Source organism: Sus scrofa, chromosome 9 (assembly GCF_000003025.6).
Source record: "Sus scrofa isolate TJ Tabasco breed Duroc chromosome 9, Sscrofa11.1, whole genome shotgun sequence".
Taxonomy (NCBI): domain Eukaryota; kingdom Metazoa; phylum Chordata; class Mammalia; order Artiodactyla; family Suidae; genus Sus; species Sus scrofa.
In genome coordinates, this window is record NC_010451.4 from 3256874 (window position 1) to 3282161 (window position 25288).

General features: G+C 59.0%; 1 protein-coding gene across 1 annotated transcript; it reads left to right on the forward strand.

The window, feature by feature from the left end:
• TRIM3 (tripartite motif containing 3) lies at window positions 42-24973 on the forward strand. The gene is given in 13 exon segments (XM_021062339.1): window positions 42-181; window positions 8612-8776; window positions 15498-15667; window positions 15670-15728; window positions 15925-16076; window positions 16260-16440; window positions 16736-17468; window positions 17588-17691; window positions 22396-22563; window positions 22751-22919; window positions 23168-23238; window positions 24163-24303; window positions 24411-24973. Coding segments are annotated over 12 exon segments (2232 nt in total). The 5' UTR covers window positions 42-181; window positions 8612-8645; the 3' UTR covers window positions 24564-24973.

Here is a 25288-nt window from a genome sequence, read left to right on the forward strand (position 1 = left end):
TCCCTCCGGCCTGTGCGGCTGGTCCGGCGGCGGCGCCGGCGCGGGGACAGGCGGAGGCGCGGGACGTGGGGCGGCGCCGCGGGCAGGGCCGGGCGGACGGGCGCTGGCAGCAGGGGCAGCGCCGCGGGCCCCTCGGAGTGGCCGCAGCCGGGCCTCGGCCCTCCCATCCTGCCTGGCCGCGGTGAGTGCGACGGGCGGCCCCCCGGGGGGCGTTGGTATCCCCATCTGCCCGGCCCCGGTCCGGGTGCGAGCGGCGGGGTCTGTCCGAGTGTCTGTGGGTGGGGGCACAGATGCTTTCCCAGAGCTGTGCCTGCCTCTGTCCACGTGAGGCGTGTCCCTGTCTGTGAGAGCAGTGGGGGGATTCTTCGGGCTGTGGCTGCTCACGTGAGGTCCATGTTTGGGGGGGAGGCGCGGGTGGATGGGTGATGGATCCTTGGAGCAGCTCGGGGTTTGGGAGCGTGTGTATGTTGGCGGAGGGGGTCGAGTGCTGCGGTCGAGGATGGGCGGGGGGTGGGGGCGCGGGTGGGGTTGCGGAGTGGGACTCTGGAGTCTTGTGGCCCAGCTCGTCCGCGGGCTCCTTTCTCGCTGGTGCAGACTCTTCCAGCCCTTGCCACCCCCTCCATCCTCCTCAGGTACCTAGCGGCCCCCCGGGGGCTCTAGGGGACACCCTTTTCTCCTCTCGCACTGGCCCCTGGACAGGAAGCCTCCTCCGGAGGCTGTTTCTTGCAGGAAAGGACCCTTCTGTTTCCCCTGCAGCCTGGGCCCGCCTGGAGGACCCCAGGCCCCTCCCTGGTCCTGGCCTCCTCCCTTCTGGACTTGGCTCCAGCTCATGGGCTGCAAACCTGCAGGGACAGATGGTTGCAGGTCGGAGGGGCAGGCTGCATCCCAGGGAGGTCAGTCCGCTGAAGGCCGGCTCTGGGCTCGCTCCTGGCGTGGGGGTCTCTGATGTGGAAAGCAAACCCAGGGCTGGCCCTGGTAGCAAGATGAGATCTGGGAGGTTGGAACAGGTGCAGAGGTCTTTTGCACAGGTCTCTCCTCGCCTGTCCGTCCAGCTCATCAGTGCCCATTCATCCCCTGAAGCAGGGCTCTGATTTGCTGCAGAACTGGAATCAGAGCTGCAGGCCTGACAGGTGCCCTGCCTCTCTTGGCTTGCATGCCTCCAGTGACAGAGCACTTACCACCTTCTGCTACGGGAAAGCTTCTTTGTGTGAAGTGGAGGGCTTTTTCCTTGGAACTTTGTTCCCTTGTCTTGTTACTGCCTTTGATTTTGCCTCTCTGTCTGGTGAGAAGGAACTGCAGTGATTTAAACATGGCTCTCCTGTCACCAGCATATACTGAGCACCCTCTGTGTGCCAGGTGCTGCCTCAGCCGCTTAGGGGACAATGGTATTCTTGCTGAGAGAAGAGCTTGAGCAAAGGCCCGTCGTTGGGAGAGTACAGCCTGTGTTCAGAATAACAGAGCCAAACCATATGGCTAGGGCAGAATGTGCCTGAGGGAGTGGCATGGGTGCCCTAAACCCAGCAAACGTTTATCTTGCAAGGGGGGCAGGAAACAACTGCAGCCGCTCCCTAACACACCTAGCCTTTCCTTGGAAACCAGCAATCAAATACCCAAGGTGGTACAAGACTGGATTTAATCTTCACCTGGACAGAGAGAACCTTGGGAATCTCAGGTTTGGGGATGAAAACGTGCCCTCCCCCCAGTTTACAAAGCGAGGGGCTGGAGGAGGGTCTTGCCCGGAGTCCTCCCTTACGTTCATGAAAAGTAGCAAGAGTCAGGACTAGCTCCCGGATCTCCTGAGCTTTTTACCTAGACACCTGTTAGGGCCAGACAGAGTCAGAGCTCGAACCTGAAAGATGGAGGAAGAGGAGGAAATGAGAAGATGCACGGGGTTCCGGCTGGTGTGACTCGGTGGATAGTGTTGCCTTTTGTTGAAATGAGAGCTACAGCCGGAAGAGTAGCTCAGGGGAAAGTGAATTCCATTTTAGGCTAGTCTCTAGCAGAACCCCTGTCCAAGGTACAGCTGGCTATACAGGCCTGGGTTCAAGAAAGTTTTCTGCACAGGAGATAAGGCTGTGGGGGTCATGAGCGAGTGGACGGTAACCGAAACCAGGGAGAGGCGAGATTTCCCAGGCGGTGTATGGAAGTGAGGGGGCAGGAGGCCCTAGATCGAAGCCCCGAGGAACCAGACACATAAGGAGCGGCCGGGGAAGGGGCAGCCAGAGAGGTCAGTGAGAAACTTGCCTCGAGTGGGTTGTGATAGCATCACGTACAGCCTCTGCTCTTTTGAGTCCTGCGCTCTTGCCCAGCTGGTCCATGTGTCTTAAGTTTTCATGCTTCTGTTCCTTACTCACTCTTCCCAAGGTACCTAAGACATTCCTATTTGTACCCCAAGAGCCAGATCATATATTCCTTCTTCTGCAAGCCTTCTTTTTTCCCTTCCTTCCTTCCTTCCTTCCTTCCTTCTCTCTCCCTCCCTCCCTTCCTTCCTTCTTTCTTGCTCACCACACCCGAGACATGTGAAAGGTCTGGGGCCAGGGATTGAACCTAGCCACATGTGCTACCTGTGCGGCAGCTGCAGTGACACTGGATCCTTTAACCCACTGCACCAGGTGGGAGATCCAACCTGCGCCTCTGCAGCTGCCTGAGCCACCCCTGTCGGATGCTCGTGCACTGCACTGCAGCGGGAACTCCTCTGCAAGCCTTCTTTATCCTCCTCCACCACCTTCAGAGTGAGGCGCTTCCTTCTCTTCACCATCGTAGCAGTTTGAATGCGTTGATACCACGCCGCCTATCACTTTGTCGTCATGTATTTCCGTGTCTGTTTCCCACCCTTGCCTGAGGCCTTGTGATGGACCGGGAGCGTGTCCACTTCAGCGGTGTGTCTCTAGTGACCACCTGAAGGGCCTTATCTGGAGAGCTGGGAAGTTGGATGGTCTGATGGGTTGATCAGCTCATGGAATGGTTCAGTCACCTACTCAGTCTGGCCCTCAGAGGTGGTCCCTGCCAGGCTTACCGAAAGGACTCCTTGGCTTTGAGGACTTGACCCCTCAGGCTTCATCTGTTCCAGAGAAACCCCAGGCCTGTAACCTGTAGTCATTTGTCATTTCGCTGAGCCCTCAAATGATCAAATACACGTGGAGGCTGGGGAACAGCGAGGCGAGTCACTTGCAGAAGCCAGCGAGCCTCCCTGGCCTCTTGCATCCACTTGTTAACAGTGCTTTGGTCGCCTGCCTCCGCTCACAGCTGTGCAAATCGTGTCTCCTGAGCTTGTAGGAGGAAGTCGGCGGAGGAAATTAGATGCTGTTTGAGACTTTGGAGAAACTGAAAAGCCTTGAAACACATCCTTTGCAGATGTCCAGGCTCTGAGGGAATCAGCTCTGGCTGTCCTCATCTGCTCACAGGCAGCTTCCTCTTTAGCCCCTGGGTCTAGCTTCCTTCCCTCCAGGCTGTGGAAACCACACTCCCTGAAGTTCCTGACGGCTTCTCTGGGGCCTGAAGCATGGCCCCTCTGCGGCATTTCACGGTGGAGACTGGTCTCTCGTCCGCGATGCTCTCTTCTCCCTGCCGCTCCTGGTTTCTCTGCCTGATTCCCTTTTCCGTGTGTTTGCAGGCTTTGCCTCCTGGCCTGTCCCTTCAATGCTGAGGTTCCTTAGGGCCCCGTCACAGACTCTCCTCTCTGACCCTGTCTGGGTGCTGTCACCTGCTTCCATGGCCTCGGGCGCCATCTCTGCACTGGCGACTCCCAAATCCTTATCTCGAGGCCAGACCTCTTTGCTGGGCTCCAGGCTGTCTTCCCAGCTGCCAGGATGACCTGTCCCACTTGCATATCCCCTAGGCACCTCGGATCCTCTTACTGAACACGGAACTTAGCCCTCTCTGTCCAAACTGCTCGTCTTTCAGCTTCCAAGCCCATAAACGAGGAATCACGTCTAATTCTTTCTTCTCCTTCCATTCTTCACATCTAACCAACCAGTCGCCAAGGTCTGCTGACTCCTCCCAATGAAATCCACTTCTCTCAGCCTCCCCTCTGCTGCCCCCCAGCCAAGGCCACACCACCCTCCTCTAGACCATGGCAGTGTAGGGTAACTGTCTGTCTGTGACGCCCTCAACTGTTTGCCACACTGTGTTCAAAAATTTACTCTTGTCGCCGCTCTGTCGCTTTCTACTTAAACCCCCTCCGCCGCCGCACCCCACCCCCACCCTCCAAAGGTTTCCTTTGCTCTTTGGATGAAGCCTTAATCCCCTAGGGGAGAGGGGAAAGTCTAAACTCCTTAATAAGGGCAGCAAAGATTGCGCGATGGAGCGCCTGCCTACCACGCGTCTTAGCCTCTCCTCTCTGTGCTCCATTCATCCCCTGATGCAGACGGCACTGCGCTCTCTGTACCTCACCCATCCTGGAGCTCTGGGCTTGACGGGGCCTCCCTTCAGGAGAACTCTCTCGCTCTCCAAGCTCCAGGACGCCCTTGCTCCAGCGTGGATCTAGGTTAGGAGACTGTGCTCCCGGAGCCGTCTCTGCCTCCCCGCATGCCCCCTACCACGGTGCACCGCAGTAATCTCGTTATTCGATTGTGGAATCCAGGGAGGCCGAGCCGCACCTGTTTATCTTTGTACTCCCAGGCCTAGCAGAGGTGTTGAATGAATGCTGAAAGGGGAAATTAGGTGCCTTTAGAACCTCATGGAAAAGATTGCAGGGCTGAAGCCTACCGAGATGGCTGTGGGCAGCCTGAGGAAGGAGAGCAAAATCTCAGCTCTGAGTTCAAGACCTTCCAAGTGTCTGCTGTGATACGCAGTCCATTTTACTCATGGCCTATAGGACCGTAGGGCAGATCTCTGAGGAGCAGTGGGGTGGGAGAGATGGGAGCAGAAGCCGAGGAGAGGAAAGGAATCTTAGTGATTTAGGCGGGGGTATGACCTCAGCGGCTGCGTGCCCAGCACGTCTGGGTGGGGAACTGAAGCAGGAAGGGGAAGGGAGGGAGGAGCTGTCCTGCTGGGATGGGGCCCAGTCCCCGCCCCTGTGCGCCAGGCTGGGAGAACCCCTTGGGCTCCGAGGGAGGCGGAGCCTGGCATCCAGCTGCCCCAGCAGCGCCCCTAGACCCCTCCTACTCTTCCTCCCAGCCCTCCCCTTCAGGGAACAGAAGCTTCAGCTTGGCCCTGGCCTCCTGTTCCTTCCGCCAACCTTGGTGCTGTCCTCCTCCTGCTGCGTTGCTGTCCTTGTAGTTAAGTCTCCAGATTCAGCGCCCGCCACATCTGGAGAAGGAAGCTCGGCATCCCGGGGCCCACCTCGGGAGAGGATGAACTCAGGAAGCCCTCTCATGCCCACCCGCCCGTCACCATAGGGCACCTGCAGCCCAGCCCCTCTCTGCCCTTCCCCAAACCTGGAGAAGCCTCAGGACTGGCCCCACTCCTTCATTCACTCCCGGTCTTTAGAGAGGCCCGCGGTGGCCAGCTGGGCCCAGAGAGTGGTGGCCCGAGGTTCGTCACGGCCTGGTTTGAAGTAGCCCACCTACCTTTCTGTCTCCTTCCATGGCCAGATGTCTCTCCTGAAGTGTCTCCATCCACTGGGTTCGTTCGCATCTCCATCCGTCCTTCCCCCTCTGACCTGGCTTCTGCCCCTGCACCCACCACCACCAGAGCTGGTGGCTGTGCTCCGGTCTTCTTCTTACGTCGCTGCGCCTTCTCTCCTCGGCCACTCTCTCCCCCCGCCCTCCTTGGTCGCACGCTCTCAGGGTCACGGTCCCATCTATTGTCATCGCCTTACGTGCCATTCATATGCCCGGGCTCCTAAGTGGTAACCAGCCCAGGCCTCTCTCTTGAGCTCCCGTATTCTGTTCCTTTCTCGACATCTCTCCTGCGTGTCACACGGGCACCTTAAATACCGCGTGGCTGAAACGACATGGCCCAGATCACCCCCTCAGCCTTCGCCATTCCTGGGCACAACCCACTGGGGCTCCTCGTGGACACCGCTCCCCCTCCACGTCCAGGCAGCACGATGTCCTTTTGACTCCAGCTCGTGCTTACTTCTCACATGGACCCACCTTTTTGCCTCTAGCTCTGCTAACACCCAACAGCATCTTACCTGAAGAACTGAGGTCGCCTCCCACGTGAGCGCCCTGCTTCCCGCCCTGGCTCCTCCTCCGTCCTCACAGCTGCCAGGGTAGCTTCCTTTTTTTGGGGGGGGGGGTTAGGGCCACACCCACAGCATGTGGAGGTTTCCAGGCGAGGGGTCTCATCAGAGCTGTAGCCACCAGCCTACACCACAGCCACACAATGTGGGATCTGAGCTGCGTCTGCCACCTACACCACACCTCACGGCAACGCCGGATGCTTAACCCACAGAGCAAGGCCAGGGATCGAACCTGCGTTCTCATGGATGCTAGTCGGATTCATTTCCGCTGAGCCACTATGGGAACTCCCAGAGTAGCTTTTTAAATTATTATTAATAGTAGTAGCAGTAGTAGTGGTAAATTGCATCATTTCCCTCCCAATTTGGGGTAAAACTCAGATTCTTGACATCCAGTCCTTTATGCTCTCATTCCAGCCACCTCCCCAGACTCAGCTCTGGCCTTTTACTCCCTTTGCTCTGGCCACAGGGTCCTTGCAGAGGCCTGTCCCTCTTGCTCTTCCTTCAGCCTGGGGTGGTTTCCCTGCCTCTCTCTCTGAGCCCCACCTTCTCCCTGCTGCTCTCCTCCCAGCCCTCAAAGCCCTGCTTAAAACTTAGCTGCTTGGGGAGTTCCTATCATGGCTCAATGCTTAACAAACCCAACCAGGAACCATGAGGTTGTGGGTTCCATCCCTGGCCTCACTCAGTAGGTTAAGGATCTGGCGTTGCCGTGAGCTGTGGGTAGGTCGCAGATGCGGCTTGGATCCTGCGTTGCTGTGGCTGTGGTGTAGGCTGACGGCTACAGCTCTGATTTGACCCCTAGCCTGGGAACCTCCATATGCTGCGGTGTGGCCCTAGAAAAATAAATAAATAAAATAAAATTTAGCTGCTTGGGAGTTCCCTGGTGGTCTAACATTTAGGACTTAGTGCTTTCACCCTTGCAGCCTGGTTTTGATCCCTGGTCTGGGAACTGAGATCCCACATCGAGCTGCTGCACACCATGGCCAAAAAAGCAAATGAGTTACCTGCTCGGAAACATCTTCCCCAATTACCCAATTTTTTCCAAAAAGTGCTCTTTCTCATAGCATCCTTTTTTTCTTCTATATAGCATCTCCTCCCCCAGCTTGAAAGTATCCATTGTTTATTTACTTTTAAAAATCTGTCACCATGTCCTCACCACAAGGACCAAATCTGTTTTTTCCATCACTCTGTCCCCAGCGCCTGTGCAAAGTCAGCACTTAGTAAATATTCACCGAATTACGAATTAATTCAATAAACATAGACTGATCTTTATGTCGGGCTCTGTGCTCAGTGCTAGGAATAAAATATATATATTTATAATTATATTAATTCATATATATATATACCTGTGCATAGAGTGGAGGAAGCAGAGAAGTAATAAGGAAATCACAGGACCACGTATAAGGGCGAGGATGCAGGAAATACAGGGCGCAGAGGGATACGAAAGTGGAGCAGCTATCCCGGACTTGGGGAAGTCGGGGAAGTGAAATTTATGAACAGACCTGAAAGAGAAGCAGGAGCCAGCCAGCCACAGTGGCGGGGGGCGGTTTGGAAGAGGCTCTCCGGCAGAGGGAACAGAATGAGGGACTGCCCAGAAGCCAGAGAACAAGGATTTTTCCAGGAAGTGCAGAGAAACCAGTGTGACTGCTCACAGAATCATGAGACACGAGGTTGCAGAGGGAGGTAGGGGCCAGACAAAGCTAAGCCTTGTTGGCCAATTTAAGGAGTTTGGACTTTGTCCTCTGGACAATGGAGAACCACTGAAAGAATTTAAAGGGAATCTGTGTTTTCTAAGCCTCCTTCTGGCTGCGAGGGGGATGGATGGGAAGACACAGGTGAGGAGATGAGGACACCAGTTAGGAGCCTGCGGCCACAGCGCTGGAGAGAGTTGGCAGCAGCCTCAACGGGGGGCAGATTCTGTGCAGGTGGAGAAAAGGGGATAAGGTATTAGGAGACCCGGATACGGATTGGATGTGGGAAAGAATGTGATCCCAGGCAGTCGTTCTGTGGGGCGGGTGGAAGCAGAGATAGAAGGGCCGCAGGGGGTCAGAGGTGAGGCACCCCGTCAGGAAGGTCTCCTGGGAGGGCTGGGGGGCAGAGGAGATGAAGGGCGGGTGCATCGGTGAAACTGGCATCCCCAGACCCCGCCCCAGACCTGCGCTCTTGCAGGTGTGAGGTGGGCGTTATTACTCCCATAACTGCAGGTTAGGAAACTGAGGCTCAGAGAGGGTATGTGACTTCTCCAACGTCACAAAGCTGGCAAGAGGCTGAACTGCATTTGAAATCCAGCCTGCCCCCCGAAGCCTGTGCTTGGAACCAGCGCAGCGTGCTCGGGGCGGGGCGGGGGGCACCCAGTCCCCCTCCCTCACCCAGATCCTTCCCTGCTCCGCCCCAGCCACTGCTCTGCAGGGGTTCCGAGCGGTGCTGCGGAGCAGGTGCAGAGGGCAGGGCTGGCTTTCCGGGTGCTGACCATCTGTCCGTCCACAGGCTGGTGTGCGTGGCAGGAGCCGTCGTGGGCACCATGGCCAAGAGGGAGGACAGCCCCAGCTCAGAGGTCCCGCCGATGGACAAGCAGTTCCTGGTGTGCAGCATCTGCCTGGACCGGTACCGGTGCCCCAAGGTTCTGCCTTGCCTGCACACCTTCTGTGAGAGGTGAGGGTGCGTGTGCTGGGGAGGGGTGAGCACGCACAGGAGATGAGGCACGAACCGGTGAGAGGACCAGAGGTCCCCGGCCCCGGGGCCATGCTCTCTGCTCAGCGCAGGGCCTTCTCTGCCCCTTCCCAGGCCCGAGGGTGGCCTGGGCAATCTTGAACATCACCAGAGAAATCAGGCAGGGCCGAGCAGCCCGGCCAGCTCTGGCACCCAGAACTTTCTGACCAGCGCAAGGATGTTCGAAGCTGAGTCTGTCCTCCGTGCCTGTGGTCATTGTCATCCCAAGGCACTAAGTGAAAAGCAGCCCCTCCCAGCCGCTGGGTTTCTAGCTCTTAGTCATTCAACAAATAGTTATTTATCGAGCAACTTCTGCTCCAGACCTGTTCCAGGTGCTGGGCAAGAAGAGATAAGCAGAAACAGGTATGATCCTTGCTCTTAAAGAGCTTACAGTCTAGACAAGAAAGATAGTGATCAAATCATCATGCAGCCAGACCACAGATGAATGTAATTGTGCACCGGTAATGAGCCACGAGGAGTTCCCGTTGTGGCTCAGCAGGTTAAGAACCCAACATAGGAGTTCCCATTGTGGCTCAGCAGTAACGAACCTGACTAGTATCCATGAGGATGCTGGTTTGGTTCCTGGCCTGTTCAGTGGGTTAAGGATCTGGCATTGCTGTGAGCTGTGGTGCAGGTCACGGATGAGACGCGGATCCTGTGTTGCTGTGTCTTTGGCATAGGCTGGCAGCTACAGCTCCGATTCAACCCCTAGCTTGAGAACCTCCATATGCCACAGGTACAGCCCCAAACAAACAAACAACAGAAAAGAACCCAGAACGCAACATAGTGTCTGGGAGGATGTGGGTTTGATCCTTGGCCTCACTCAGTGGGTTAAGGATCTGGCGTTGCCACAAGCTGAGGCATAGGTCACAGATGCGACACAGATCTGGCGTGGCTGTGGCTGTGGCATCGTAGGCCAGCAGCTGTAGCTCCAATTTGACCCCTAACCTGGGAACTTCCATATGCCGCAGGTGCAGCCCTAAAAAGACAAAAAAAAAAAAAACAAAAAACAAAAAACAAAAAAACCAACAAAAAAAATGAGTGCCACAAATGAAGTGCTAAGCTGAGAGATCTTAGATGGGATTGTTATAGTTGAAACAGGGAGGGCTTCCCCGAGGTGGACCCAGAGGCTGGATGAGAGTTACCTGAGTGAGGGCAGTGGTCCGAGCCTTCCCGGCAGAAGAAGGGGAGAGCCGCGTGGCCTGAGTGCCAGCAGGTAGGACAGCCTAGAGGAAGCCCGGAGAGGCGGGAGTGGTGGAGCGAGGCCTGGGTGGAGCCAGAGAGCTGGGTGGAGGCCGGACCACGAGAGGCTTTGCAGCCCGGTTGGTGCCCTGCTCTGACCCTGAGAGCTGCAGGAAGCCGCTGCGGGGCTTCACACCTGATGGCATCTGTCGGCGGAGGGCGGCCTCCCTCCAGCCTCACCCCTCATCGCTCTGCCTGGTCCCTGGGCTGCTTCTCACCATCGTCTCCACCCAAACCCTCCTGCCTGCCCTGAGCCTGGCTCTGCCCAGGGACGCTCTTCCCCTCCAGCCCTGGGCTTTTAGGGCCCCGCACGACTGCTCAGTCCCCTTCGTCACCTGGAAACAGCCTCAGCCTCCCCGCGGACTCCAAGTGCTTTCATCACCCCAGTGACTTCACTCCACTTGTGCCTCTCAGTCCTGACTGTGTCTGCAGGGACGCCCTCCACGCCCCCCCAGCCAGCCTCTCTCCCGGGGACGTTATCCCCCCATTGCCGCGATACCAGCTTTGACGGGACATGGCATTCCGCACCCTCAACTGCTCCCTCTCCTCCCAGCCGCCAGCTCCCCATCCTCCCTTTCTTTCCTGCCCATCCTGGATCCCAGGGGGGGTCCTGGGCAACCACAGCTGCCCTGCACCTGTCCTCTCTAACCTGGTGAGGGCTAGAGGTGGGCGTCTCCGCACCTTCTCCCACACCAATCACTGAGCCGTCCTGGAGAAAGTCCCTGCCTGAGAAATTATAGCAAGAGCTGCCGTGTATCGATGGCTTTGCTATTTGCCGTGGACCAGCTCAGTGACTTACATGTCTTAATCCTCACGACAGCTACCTCATTATCCCCATCTTAGAGAGGAGGAAGCTCGGGTTCAGAGTTACTGAGTAATTAAGAAATACTTGAGGAGTTCCTGTCGTGGTGCAGTGGTTAGCGAATCCGACTAGGAACCATGAGGTTGCGGGTTCGGTCCCTGCCCTTGCTCAGTGGGTTAAGGATCCGGCGTTGCTGTGAGCTGTGGTGTAGGTTGCAGATTCGGCTCGGATCCCGCGTTGCTGTGGCTCTGGCATAGGCGGTGGCTACAGTTCCGATTCGACCCCTAGCCTGGGAACCTCCATAGGCGCGGGAGTGGCCCAAGAAATAGCAAAAAGACAAAAAAAAGAAAAACAAAAAAGAAATACTCGAGGCTCCACAGCAAGTGCACAGTTGAGGTCTGAAGCTAGGCTTGACTGCAGAACCTTCTCTCCTAACTATTACGAATTCACTCACCCGCGTTCCCTGCTCTCAAGGACTTCGGCTCTTGCGGCGTGAGGGACGCTCGGCAATCAGCTAATCAAACGGGAGAGACCAGCTTGGGCGAAGTGTTTCGTAGGAAACCACCAAGGAGAAAGTGAGGGTGGATGGGCCAGGGGCTGGTCTGCACAGAGTCATCAGGGAGGGCTTCCCCGAGGAGGTGACATTTGACCTGAGACCTGACGACGAGAAGGAAAGGGCCATGTGTGGATTGTTCCAGGCACCAGGGACACCTTTGCAGTGTTGGATGCAAAGGCCTCAAGGAAGAAGTAAGGGGGGCATGTGAGCCACCAGAGAAGCCAGTGTGACGGATGAGGAGGAAACGGGGCTGAAGCGAGGCCCGAAAGCAACAGAGCAGTCCACGGGGAACCTTGGCAGTTTTAGCAGAGTGTGGATTTTGTTTTGAACGCAGTGGGAAACCACTGGAGGAGTTTCTGTAGCAGGGAAGTAATGTGACATGAATTAGATTTTGTTGTTGTTATAAATTAGACTTTTTTTAAACCTCACTCTGGCTGCTTGTGTGGAGAGTGGATTCTAGGGAAGCAGGAGTGGAAACAGGGGAGTTCCCCTGGTGGCGCAGTAGCAATGAATCTAACTAGTATCCGTGAGGATGCAGGTTGATCCCCAGCCTCACTCAGCAGGTCTGGGTTCTGGCGTTGCTGTGAGCTGTGGTGTAGGTTGAAGATGTAGCTCGGATCCCACGTTGCTGTGGCTGTGGTGTAGGCCGGCAGCTGTAGCTCCAATTAAACCCCTGGCCTGGGAACTCCATATGCCATGGGTGCGGCCCTAAAAAGCAAAAAAAAAAAAGTGGGGCTCTTGATGAGTTCAAAGCTATGTTGCAGGAGGAACCGCAGATTCAGCTAACTGGGAAGAGAGCTATGGGGGAGCTGAGCTGCATGGCTGAAATGCAGATTTCAGAGTTGACGCCCTGATGGGTGACGAGACATGAGTGCTTTCAGGAGCAGGGGAGTGGACAGCTGAGGTGAAGGGGAGAAAAGGATTGGGGGCTGAGAGGGGTAAGGAGGCTTAGGAGCTAAGATATCTTTTTTGTTTTTTTTCTGTCTTTTTAGGGCCGCACCCGCAGCATATGGAGATTCCCAGACTAGGGTCGAATAAGAGCTGTGGCCGCCGGCCTACACGACAGCCACAGCAACGCAGGATCCGAGCTATGTCTGTGACTTACACCACAGCTTACAGCCACCCTGAATCCTTAACCCACTAATCGAGGCCAGGGCCTGAACCCTTGTCTTCATGGATACGAGTCGGGTTTGTTCCCACTGAGCCACAGTGGGAACTCCAGGAGCGAGAAATCTTGGTGGGGGCGGGTCACCCTGTGTCTGTCAGGGCCGCCGACAAGTGATGCAGGGGGGTGTGTGTCGGGGTGGGGATGATGGAGAGACGGAGCCCAGAGGAAGACGCCAGGGAGTGGGGGAGCCACCCTGCAGGCAGCGGAGTCAGTGTCAAGGATGCCGCAGACAGAGGGCCTGGGCCTCCGCGGAGCTGACCAAGAACTTAGAAACGTTCCCTTGACCCCGAGGAATGTGGAGCATGAGGCAAAAACCCATCTCGACTGGCAAAGACTGAAGGGGAACCCAGGTCACAGATGCGTTCATATCTGTGCAGCCCTTAGAACTGTGCCTGGCGCCTAGTGTCTGTTAGATAAATAAAAATTAATTAATGCAGATCCCAGGCTGCCAAGAACACCCACTGAGAGACAGAGGAGATGGGAGAGGTCGCACCGTGCAGTGTCCCTCCGCAGACGTGGGGCCTCCACCACCCGCTGGCGGGTCCCTTTCTGGCCCGAGCCCTCTCCTCCCTCCAGCAGCCTCCCCGCCGCTCGCCTGGGTCCCCCTCCTTCGCCTTCCATCTTCGCCCTCTGCGCTCAGGGGCCTCCAGCCTCTGGTCCCTCCCTGCCCCACCCCCCGAGGGGGGGTCCAGCCCCTCCCCCGGCCCAGACCTTGTCCTGCATCTTCTCTTCTCTTCGCCTCTTATTCTATACACAGGCTCAAGACGCGCCCCCCCCCCCACACACAAGCAGATTAGACCTCTGCTTTGTCCCTTTGTCCCCCCAGCTGCCACCCAGTCCGACACCCTCCCTCTCACTTCCACCCTCTTCATCACTCCTCCGCCCACAGTGGCCGCACCATCGTCCCCCAACCCCGCTCCACTAGCTGTTCTCCTTACGGAGGAAGGCGCTCCCAGTTGCCAGATTCAGTGGGCATTTTGCAGTCCCTACCGTCCCTGATTCCACTGAGGACTCCTCCCTCCCGCCTTCTGGAATGACACGGCCCTCGGCTGCTCTGATGCCGTCTCTCCTCTTCCTCTCCGCCCCCCTCAGTCAGTGTTCACGGGTGCCCCTCCCGCTCTTGGCGCTGGGTCCCCCTCTTCCTGGCCATCACATGCTCTCCCCTGGCTACAGGGGCCGTCGAAACGTCCACGGCCTCCCCATCTCTCACCTGCCTTCTTTCCCACTGTCTACTGGTCCCCTCCGCCCAGATGTCCCCCAACCAAGGCAAGGCTGGACTGTCCGACACACCCTCCTCTTTGTGTGTTTGTCACCGTGGTGAGTGTCCCCATCATCCACTCAGTCATCTGGACAAGGAATCTGGGCATCAACCAAGACTCATCACTCGCTCCCCGTGTCCAATAAGACAACACCTCCACCGGCGGCCCTTCTTAGTGTCTTGGATTTGTTCCGCCTTAGTCGGCTTGGCTGTTGCCTAAATCCAGGCTGTCCTCACTTTTGCCGAGACTATTGTAAGAGTTTCCTGGTTCAGCACCTGCTTTGCCTTGGGTCTGGCTCTTGTGCTCATTGGCTTTCTTCCCTTTGGACCGCTGGCCGGCTCTGAGTCCGCTGACAACCAGAAGGTGCAAAGCACAGCGCCGGGCACCCTGCACTTACTAAACGGTAGCCGGAGGCTGAGGCGGAGGAGGATGCTTCCGCCCTGGTCCGCCGCCTCTTCCCGTTCATGCTCACCCTGCACACAGGGGCAGTGAAGACGGGCTGGGTCGAATGTACACCTGGCTGCGCTAAGCTCCTGCAACCCCTCGCACCGTTGGGAGCTTAACTTCCACGCTCCTTCGGGTGGCCCAGGAGCCCTCCCTGAGCCGGCCCCTGCCTCTCTCTCTCCAGAGACGCCCCTCACCAGACCTTCGTTGCCCTCAGTCTCCAGCCCCCACGCACTGCTTATGATCCCCTGCCCGGACTGTGCTGCTTCTGGCACCTTCTGCATCTGGGACAACCCCCGCCCCCAGTCCTCCTCTCCCTGCCTGTCAGACCAACAGCGGTTTGTCCATGAAGGTTGTGCTTACATCACCTCCTCTGAAGCCTTTCCAGGCTACCCTCTGTGCCCACTGTGGGCCAGATGCCCCTTCTGTGCATTTCCTCGTCGCTGCATCTTCTCTATGTCTTATATTAACCACAGGTGACACTAGTAGCCCACAGTATCCAGTGCTTTCTGTGAGTCAGGCATGTCAGCACTTGACATTCAATTCTCCACACCTTGAGAAGCCTGAACTTTCTCCAGCTTACAGAGGGAGGATCCCCGGCTCATAAAAGTTAATTAGCTTGTCAGCGGTCACACAGTGTAACAGGTGACTGACCTAGGAATTGAACCCAGGCAGCCCAGCTCCAGGACCCGGGCCTTTTGGTCGTCACGCAGTTTGCTTCCGTAAACTCTGCCTGTGTTCCTTTTTTTTTCTCTGCACAGTGGGAGTATTTTAGAGGTAGGCACTGTGCTTGATCTGCGTGTCCCCAGAGCCTGGCACACATTTGGCAAGAGCAGGCAGTCAGTCAATGTGTAGCGACTTACTGGGGCGGGGCACGGCGACTAGGTGCATATTTTCTGTGCCAAGGGTGTGTAAACACCTGTGGAAGGTGAGCCTGTGCTTGTGACCCGGGAGGAATGCGGCTAAGTCTGCTCCTCCGAGGCACCTCAGGGATGAGCTTCCCCTCAGCCGTGAGAGGCGAGGCCCTTTACATCTGCCGGTAGCACCAGACGTGTGCCAACCAGCGAGCCTTCGACGCGGAGTGGAAGGGCCCACGCGTGAGGGAGGGACTGGCCCCTGCGGCAGGGGTGCGGCGGGGCGCACGGCCCCGGCCCCGCCCCCCACGCCTTTGACTCCGCCTCCTCCCCGGCCAGGTGCCTCCAGAACTACATCCCTGCCCAGAGCCTGACGCTGTCCTGTCCGGTGTGTCGGCAGACGTCCATCCTCCCGGAGCAGGGCGTCTCCGCGCTGCAGAACAACTTCTTCATCAGCAGCCTCATGGAGGCCATGCAGCAGGCGCCCGATGGGGCCCACGACCCCGAGGGCCCCCACCCCTCAGCGCAGTGGCTGGCCGTCCCCTCTCCTGCCCCAACCATGAAGGCAAGGTGGGCCCAAGCAGGCCCAGTGAGGCCAGGACTTGGGGTGGAGGGGGAGAGGCTGGGGGAGGGGCCGAGGGCCGCGGGGGAGAGGGGGCTTCCCTGGAGAAGGTCCAGGTAAGGGGTGCAGGTGGGGGGAGGGGAGGGGACAAAGACGTGCGGTGTCGAGCCGTGGCCTGACCAGCGTCCTTATGCGGCCCGCCAGACGATGGAGTTTTACTGTGAGGCCTGTGAGACGGCCATGTGCGGCGAGTGTCGCGCGGGGGAGCACCGGGAGCACGGCACGGTGCTGCTGCGCGACGTGGTGGAGCAGCACAAGGCGGCCCTGCAGCGCCAGCTCGAGGCGGTGCGCGGCCGGTAGGCGCCTGGCGGGCACCTGGGCTGGTGGGGCGGCCACCTGGGGTGGCGTTTCATCCCGGGCGGGGGCGGCGACCCTGCGGAGGGAGAGCAGGGAGGTCTCCGGGGGGAGCCATCGTCCCGGGCAGCAGTGGGGTCCCCAGGGGGCGGGAGCGGTTGGGTCTGAGACAGCCCCCTCCGCAGCCTGCCACAGCTGTCCGCAGCCATTGCCTTAGTCGGGGGCATCAGCCAGCAGCTGCAGGAGCGCAAGGCCGAGGCCCTGGCGCAGATCAGCGCAGCCTTCGAGGACCTGGAGCAAGCGCTGCAGCAGCGCAAGCAGGCTCTGGTCAGCGACCTGGAGGCCATCTGTGGGGCCAAGCAGAAGGTGCGTCAGGCCCCCTCTCTTCCCCGCGCCCGTCAGGAGACAGCTGCACTGCCCCGCGCTCCACACCCGCACTCCCCTCCCCCAGGCTCTACTTTCCGCCTCCTGACGCCGCCCATAGGTGCTGCGGCATCTGCACCCCTTGTCCACACTCACCCTCCTGCATCTCCTTCATGCCATAGTACAAGTTCCCCAGGAGTCACAGACACCCCCCCCCCCGCGCGCGCGCGCGCGCGCCTGGCCACCCCAGCCCGTCCCCACCTGCCTGCTCACCCAGCCCTCCCCGACGCCTCCTCAGGTGTTGCAGACCCAGCTAGACACACTGCGCCAGGGTCAGGAGCACATCGGCAGTAGCTGCAGCTTCGCGGAGCAGGCCCTGCGCCTGGGCTCGGCCCCGGAGGTGCTGCTTGTGCGCAAGCACATGCGGGAAAGGCTGGCGGCCTTGGCGGCGCAGGCCTTCCCGGAGCGGCCCCACGAGAACGCTCAGCTGGAACTGGTCCTTGAGGTTGACGGGCTGCGGCGATCGGTGCTCAACCTGGGCGCGCTGCTCACGACGAGCGCCACGGCACACGAGACGGTGGCCACGGGCGAGGGCCTCCGCCAGGCCCTGGTGGGCCAGCCCGCCTCGCTCACCGTCACTACCAAAGACAAGGATGGGCGGCTGGTGCGCACCGGCAGTGCGGAGCTGCGCGCAGAGATCACGGGCCCTGACGGCGCGCGGCTGCCCGTGCCCGTGGTGGACCACAAGAACGGCACATACGAGCTGGTGTACACGGCGCGCACCGAGGGCGAGCTGCTTCTCTCGGTGCTGCTCTACGGCCAGCCAGTGCGCGGCAGCCCCTTCCGCGTGCGTGCCCTGCGTCCCGGGGACCTGCCACCGTCTCCGGACGACGTCAAGCGCCGCGTCAAGTCCCCCGGAGGCCCGGGCAGCCACGTGCGCCAGAAGGCGGTGCGTAGGCCCAGCTCCATGTACAGCACCGGCGGCAAACGGAAGGACAACCCCATCGAGGACGAGCTTGTCTTCCGCGTTGGTATGGAGGGCTGAGGGCAGAGCCAGACGGGGCCCCCCCGCGTGGGCAGTAGCGGGGGGAAGGCTCAAAGCGACCTCAGGGTGAATTTTTTTGACTTCCTTCACATCTCGTCCTCATAGGCAGTCGTGGAAGGGAGAAGGGCGAATTCACCAATTTACAGGGTGTGTCGGCAGCCAGCAGCGGCCGCATAGTGGTGGCAGACAGCAACAACCAATGCATCCAGGTAAGCGCTCCTCCAACCGAAAGAGGTTCTCGCTCGCTGTGGCCCGCTAAAAGCAGCAAGAAAACCACACACACGCATCAGACTTTACGGGTCCCCTCCTGAAAGATGAAACCCTCCAGACAGTATTGTGTCTAATGCACCAGTCGCCACCTGCGCCCTTGCCACCCCTTTGTCACCGTGGCAGCAGGAACCAGCCCCTTCACCATTAAACACCAGGGTTCACTGCGCTGGCTGCTTCTGCCTCTGGAGATGTGGCTCAGGCCAGACCTGCTCCTGGACGGCAAAGATCCGGCTCATGCTTCCTTCCCCTCTGCCCTCCCCCCCCCCCCCCCCCCCGGAGCCTCCACCTGTCTGGCTGACTTTCTCCCCTTTCCACCACCCCCGTGGTCAGGGTGCAGGCTCGGCGGCTCCCCCACTACCTTCCAGCATGCCTGTGACTCCAGGATGTGTGCTGTCTGTGCCATTCTCTGCAAACATCCCGTTGACTAGACAGTCAAATGGGGGTAACTTGGGAAAAGGGGTCCCTTCCAGTGGCTCGACGGTAGTGGTGTCACAGGTGGTCCTGCCCCTGGCCTTCCCACTCCCTCACACACCCGAGTGAAGCACCTGCCACTCAAACGGACATGGCCTCTGCTGCACTTGGAGCTCGGTAAGGCCCGAAAATGTGGCTTTCTCTGTCTCTTCCTTGTAGCGAGCCTAGCAGCGCGCAGAGCTTAGCAGTGGGCAGAGCCTAGCAGCAGGCAGAGCCTACTGGCAGCCCCCGTGTGGTCAGCGCAGCAGAGCAGTTCAAGGTTCAGTCTCTGAAACCAGACACCTGGGCTTGAATCCTAGCCCTGCCGCCTACTGACAGGTCACATGACCTCTCTGAGCGCCGCTTAACTCAAGTGTAAAATTAGGAAAAGGATACCGCAGAGGGCGGCTGGGCGCCTGAGTGATGTGACGCGCCGTGCCTGACACCAGTGAGCTTTCCAGTGTGAGCTGTGGAACATATCATTGCCCAGGTGGGGCTGCAAACAAAAGCCAGGAGCTGGGAAGGTGCTGGAAGGGCTTGTTCAGGGACCTGGAAGGTCCCCCAGGGGCTGGAGGGAGGTCACTCTCAGCAGATGGGTAGCTGAGGTCACACCGTAAATGGTTCGGGGGCGGAAGCGGTGGAATTTTGATTTTCTCCCGCGTGTTTTGTGAATTTGAATGAAGAATTTGATCTGGAGCTATGACATCCTGTGTGGTGGTCTCGGTCTAGAAGTTCTATCAGCTCTTCTGTGAAAACGCCCTCCTTTCCTTCGGGGGAATGTGAGTCACGTTCTCCTCCTCGCGCCTTCAGCCTTTGCCGCAGCCCTTTTCAGACCTTACCGGGATCACCGCTTGGCTTGTTTTGTTGTAGTCTCTCTCCCTCAATGAGACTCAGATCCTGGAGTCGCCAGCTGCTGCCCTGGCACAGGAGAGAGATCTGGTTAAGGACCAAATTAGGGCACCGGTAGGTTGTAGCGATAAGGAAGCAAATTCAGCAGGTTTTGATGCGCCGTCAGATGGCAAGGGAGAGACATGAATCAGGAATCGCGGGGCTTGGTGCCCTGGGTACGTGGTGCTGCCACTCAGGAGCCGGCCCGGGAATGAGTTGATGTGTTCACTTGGTAGGTGGTGAGTCTGAGATGGCTCTGCAGCCTCCTCCACGTGGAGATGTCCAGTTCTGGCCTGAGATGGAGCTGAGGAATTCATTCATTTGTTGAGTGTCTGCGGGGTGCCAGTTCCTATACCAGCGCTGCAAGTGCAGCAGCGAATGAGACAGACGCAGCCCCTGCCCATCTGGGGCTCGCATCCTTAGAGGGGGCAAGGGGGTGGACCAGTTGTTTAGTTACAGACGCTGTTATGGACAGAGCTCAAAAGCGTGTATCGTGGAGGCCTCCCTTGATGTGTGTATATTGATTTAGGGAGTTCCCTGGTGACATAGTGCCTAGGACTTGGTGCTTTCACTGCTGGGGCTCAGATTCAGTCCCTGGTCTGGGAGCTGCAATCACACCTCAAGCCACTGCAGGCCGAGGCCAAAAAAAAAAAAAAGGTGAAAAACCAAACCAAACCCTTCTCTGAAGGAGTGGCCTGTACATTCTGGAACTCAAAGGGGGAGTAGGCATTGGCTGTGAAGAAGGGGTGGAATAGGAGAGGTTGGAAGGGGAGCCCCCCCACCAAGGCCTCCGCGTCGAGCTAGAAATGAAGCAGCTCAGGCTGGAGGCAGACACGTGGGCCCCCTGCCCACCTGGTGGTACCTTTCAGTCCCTCTCACAGCAGCTCCTCAGCCTGGGCTGCCCACCTTCTCATGCCAGCGAGCGCTGTCCAGCTCCAGGGACCAGGACAGAAGCCAAAGGCTGTTCTGATCAGCCAAGGGAGGGCACGATGGAAGGCCACATCAGGAGGAGTGACGTCCATCGGTGGGACAAGTTCAAATAGCTCCACAGGCCTAAGAAGTGGGGATGGGGCAGGGGCAGGGGGCCTGGTCCACTAGCAAGGGAGCACTTCTGGAGCAAAGAGCAAGACCACAGCTTGAGTTCGTCAAGGCTACTCCTAGGGCTCTGATTTATTTTGTGTCCCTAGCATGTTCACAAAGCCGTACGTGGAGCTTATGCGGTGAGTGACGTTTTGGTTGTGAAGGAGAAGCGATAGGCTTAGCTGTAGAGGAAAGCATCATTCAAGAGCAGGTGCTTTTAGAATGGGGAGACCTGGAGTTCCCATCGTGGTGCAGTGGTTAATGAATCTGACTAGGAACCATGAGGTTGCGGGTTCGATCCCTGGCCTTGCTCAGTGGGTTAAGGATCTGGCGTTGCTGTGAGCTGTGGTGTAGGTTGCAGATGTGGCTTGGATCCCGAGTTGCTGTGGCTGTGGTGTAGGCTGGCGGCTACAGCTCCAATTCGACCCCTAGCCTGGGAACCTCCATATGCTTCAGGAGCAGCCCTAGAAAAGACAAAAAGACCAAGAAAAAAAAAAAAAAGAATGGGGAGACCTGAGCATGCTGGGCAGCGAAGGTGGAGCAGGTAGGAGGCTGGAAGGGTTTACTCGGCAGGAGGAAGATGACCTTGGCGGCTTCACAGCCAGGATGAGCTAATCCTTGGCCATCCCCCCACCCTCACCCACCCACTCCTTGACTGCTGCTAAGTCTTGCTGCATCTTCCTCCTGGATGTCTCTCAAATCTATCCACTTCCCTCCAGCGCGTGCCCTGGTCCGAGCCACCCTCAGTTCTCCCCTGGACCACTGTAGCCCCTCCGACGGGTCGGCCAGCTGCCAGTCTCAGCTCCTTCCTACCGCCAGAGTGCTGGTTCTGAAATGCTCCCCGTGCTTTTTCCACCACCACCAGGCAGGTCCCCAGGTCTCAGTGGACACCGGCAAAGGGGGCCTGCAAACTGAACTCACTTCCGACCCTGTCCACGTGGAGATGGCCTCACCTCCCACAGGTTAAGGGCTCGGTCCCGAAAGACTGGCCCTATCTCTAAAGCGAATCAAAGTTCGATTAGTCAGTAGAACTGCTGACCAGCCAGCTATAAAGTGGAGGTTCCCACAGGCCACTCCTTGGGCCCGGCCAGTCAGCTAGAGCAGCTCGCAGGACTCAGAGAAACATTCCTGTTTACTATTGACTAGAAAGGATATCATAAAGGATGCAGGTGAATAACCAGGTAAGAGGCACGTAGGCCGAGGTCTGGAAGCGTCCCCAGGGTAGGCGCTTCGGTCCCCGTGGAACTGGGGCCCACGCCCTTGGGGCGCCCTCCCAGAGGCTTATGGAATCGTCCTGTTGAGTTTTTACAGAGCTTCGTCTGTGCTCCCCGCCGCTTCTCCTCCCCAGAGGTTAGTGGGTGGGGCTGAAAGTTCTGACCTCTTCATCAGGTGGTCTTTCTGGGGACCAGCCCCGTCCGGAAGCTGTCTAGAGGCCCCTCCCTACGTCCCCTCATTAGCACAAACCCATCAGGGGCTCTTTGGGAGCGGGACGGACACGCCTGTTGATCAGGAAGTTCTAAGGGTTGGAGGAGCTCTGTGCCAGGCACTGGGGACAAAAACCAAATCTGTTTCTCATTTTACCGCAAATCAAATCTCACCTTGTCACGCTCCAGCCCAGAACTCTTTTTTTTTTTTCCCACGCTCGTGACGTGTGCAAGTTCCCAGGCCAGGGATCGAACCCACGCCACAGCCGTGACCCAAGCTGCCGCAGTGACCACACCGGCTCCTTAACCCCCTGAACCACAAGAGAACTCCATGCACACAAATTTTAGTGACTCCTCCCACCCAGAATAAAGCCTCACGTCTCCTGTTCTTTATGGGAGCACTCCCTGCGCTCCAGCCACACTGGACAGCACTGCCCATCCTGGCCTCTGGCAGCGTCTCTGCAGACACTGCCTTTTACATACTGGTCACTCTGCCTGAACCCCTTTCTCCTGCCTTTGCCAGCCGGGCTCAGTCCATCGCCTGGCCTCTCTAGCAGCTCAGGTAGCCCCCACTCTTGCCTTTTCTGACCTCTTCCCGCCCTTTCATGTTCTCACAATCGCCTTCGCACCCTTGCTGCACGTCCCCCAAGCGCTGCCCCAGCCACTGTGCCCACAGCGGGTGCCGGTAAGCGCTTGCTGAATGATGAATGAATGGGTCCCCTCCCTCAGGACCCTGCCCCCTTCCCTCTGTGCCCACAGTCTCTCCCCTCCTGCCCGCTCCCTCCTTTGTTCCTTGCTCAGGTTTTCTCCAATGAAGGCCAGTTCAAGTTCCGTTTTGGGGTCCGAGGGCGCTCCCCCGGGCAGCTGCAGCGCCCCACAGGTGTGGCCGTGGACACCAATGGAGACATCATCGTGGCAGACTACGACAACCGCTGGGTCAGCATCTTCTCCCCCGAGGGCAAGTTCAAGGTGAGACCTCCTGCCATGCTTCTCTGCACCCGCGGTGGCCAGCAGAGGGGACTGGTTAGGGCCTCCTGGTGGTCAGGGCCCGGGCTGCTTGGTCCATCCCCAGCCCAAGGTTCCGCTGGGCTCCAGCCTGGGACTGCCCTCCTCACTGGGCAGGATCCGGGCCCTGATGGGCCTTCCTTTCCTCTAGACCAAGATTGGGGCTGGCCGCCTCATGGGCCCCAAGGGAGTGGCCGTGGACCGGAACGGACACATCATCGTGGTGGACAACAAGTCCTGCTGCGTCTTCACCTTCCAGCCCAATGGCAAGCTGGTTGGCCGTTTTGGGGGCCGTGGGGCCACTGATCGCCACTTCGCAGGTACTGGGGGAGAATTGGGAGATCCTGTTCTGATACCCCAGGCCCAGAGCGCTCCCTGGGGTGCCCCAGCTCTAAAGACCCCTCCTCCTGTATTTGGGCCCCAGGGGCTCCCCCTTCTCTGTACCCTCGCACCATCGTCTCAGAGGCCCCACCCCTCCTCTGACGCCCCCCCTTTGTCACCCCGGGCGCTCTTCCCCGCCCCACTCCATGTCCCCGCTCACTGCCAGAGGCCCCCTTTGTATTTTCAGGGCCCCATTTCGTGGCCGTGAACAACAAGAACGAGATTGTGGTGACGGATTTCCACAACCATTCGGTGAAGGTCAGTGGCCACCCTCCTTCCGTGCGCGCGTCCCCAGCCCTTCCTCTTCCACAGGCTCCTCGCTCCCTCACCTCCTCCCCCTCGAGCTTGTTCCCGAGAGCCGGAAACCTTTACCACGTGGCTGTCATGCCAGGCACGGTGCGGAGGCTGGGGACACAGCGCTGAACACGGCACACACGTCCCCCCTCTTCCTGGGTCTCACGGGGAGAGGGAGGACCTGGGAGGTCACGGGAGGACGTGGTCGATCCTGTGCTGGGGACCTGGGCAGGGGGGTGCCTAGCAGGAGCCCTTGAATCAGGTGAGGCTGAGAACGGCCTAAAGCTCAAGAGGGAATGAACCAGAAGAAAGGGGGACGGGAGGAGCCAGGAAGCGGAGGTGGGCCCTTGCTGTGCAGTCAGGAAACCACGAGTGGTTCAGCCTGGATTTGCACAGGGAAGTGGTGCCAGGGGACAGCGAGGCTTGTTCCCTGAAGGCACTTTCCTTTCTTCCTGGGAGCCAGGGGGAGTCACCGGAGGACTGCGGGCGGAGGGTGGTGCACTCCTGGGTGTCTCGGGAAGGCCGCTCTGTCTCTGGGACACAGAGGCCCAAGACGAGGCTTTTGCAATAATCCAGCTGAGGACCCTGGATGCGGCAGGGTAGGCGCAGGGCGGGGAGCTGAGAGCGCGTCCCCGGGGTGTGCGCATCCGCTGGCCGTGGAGCAGAGACAGAAAACCCCCCAGAACGGCTTTCCCTGGGGAGGAGCTCTTAGACCTCAGGGCCCAGGCGACCTCAGCTGGAGCTGTCCCCTCGGCAGTGGGCGGCATGGACCTGGTGTAGAGCAGCAGATCGGGGGTCCTCAGCCCCGGGGCTTCTCCCCCGCCTCCTCCAAGGCCTCGCCCTCTGCCTGAGGCCGGGTCCCCAGTCCCCAGCCCTGTCCCCTGCCAGGTGTACAGCGCGGACGGAGAGTTCCTCTTCAAGTTCGGCTCGCACGGCGAGGGCAACGGGCAGTTCAACGCCCCCACGGGGGTGGCCGTGGACTCCAACGGGAACATCATCGTGGCCGACTGGGGCAACAGCCGCATCCAGGTGAGGAAGCCCGGGGCTGGCACGAGGCGGGCCCCCAGGCCGCCCCCAGGCGCCGCTCACCCGCCTGATCCCACCTCTCCTCCGATCCCCGCTCGCTCGCTCCCCAGGTGTTCGACAGCTCCGGCTCCTTCCTGTCCTATATCAACACGTCTGCAGAGCCACTGTATGGCCCACAGGGCCTGGCACTGACCTCGGACGGCCACGTGGTGGTGGCCGACGCTGGCAACCACTGCTTCAAGGCCTATCGCTACCTCCAGTAGCTGCCCCGGGGCCCTGCCTGGCTCGCGGAGGGACGGACATCGGGGATGACTGGACAGGATGGCCTGGCCGGGAGGCGGGCCGCACCTGGCAGCACTGAATGTGGGCTGCGGGCGGGGGCGCGCCCGGGCCCCCCCTCCCCCCTCCCGACCCCACGGTTGCACTTTATTTATTCGGTTCTTGCTTTGGTGACTGGGTGGGCCCCGACCGCGGTCCCAGGATGTGTGCAGAGCTCGCCCTCCTCCCCGTACACACCTCCCGTCCCTCAGTCTGCCCGCCGCCCCCAGCCTGGGGCCGGAACAGCCTCCCAGTCCTGGGCAGACGTCCTCGGGTTGTCTCCCTAGCACCCCGTACACACTGACAGAGACAGCAATACCCACCCCCATATTAAATAAACGTCTCCACCACCACAGTTTTGTGGCTTTCTTGTGGGCTGGAGGGGGGGTGGCCCGCTCTCCATGTGAGGATGGGCAGGCGGCCAGGTAGGGGACCCAGATTCCCAAAGGTGCCCTGATGATTTAGAAGCTTCAGGAGAGGAGAGCAAGAGAAGGGGCGCTCTGGGGCTCGGGCATCTCTAAATGCCTGTCCCCAGGCCCACCCCCTGCAGAAATAATGAGGCCAGGGCAGGGAGGAGCCTGGAAGAATGCCCCTGGCCCGAGCACAGCAGCAGCTGCAGGGAGCCCCGTGGCCAGGATGACAGCCCATCCCTGAAGCGCAGGCCTGGCTT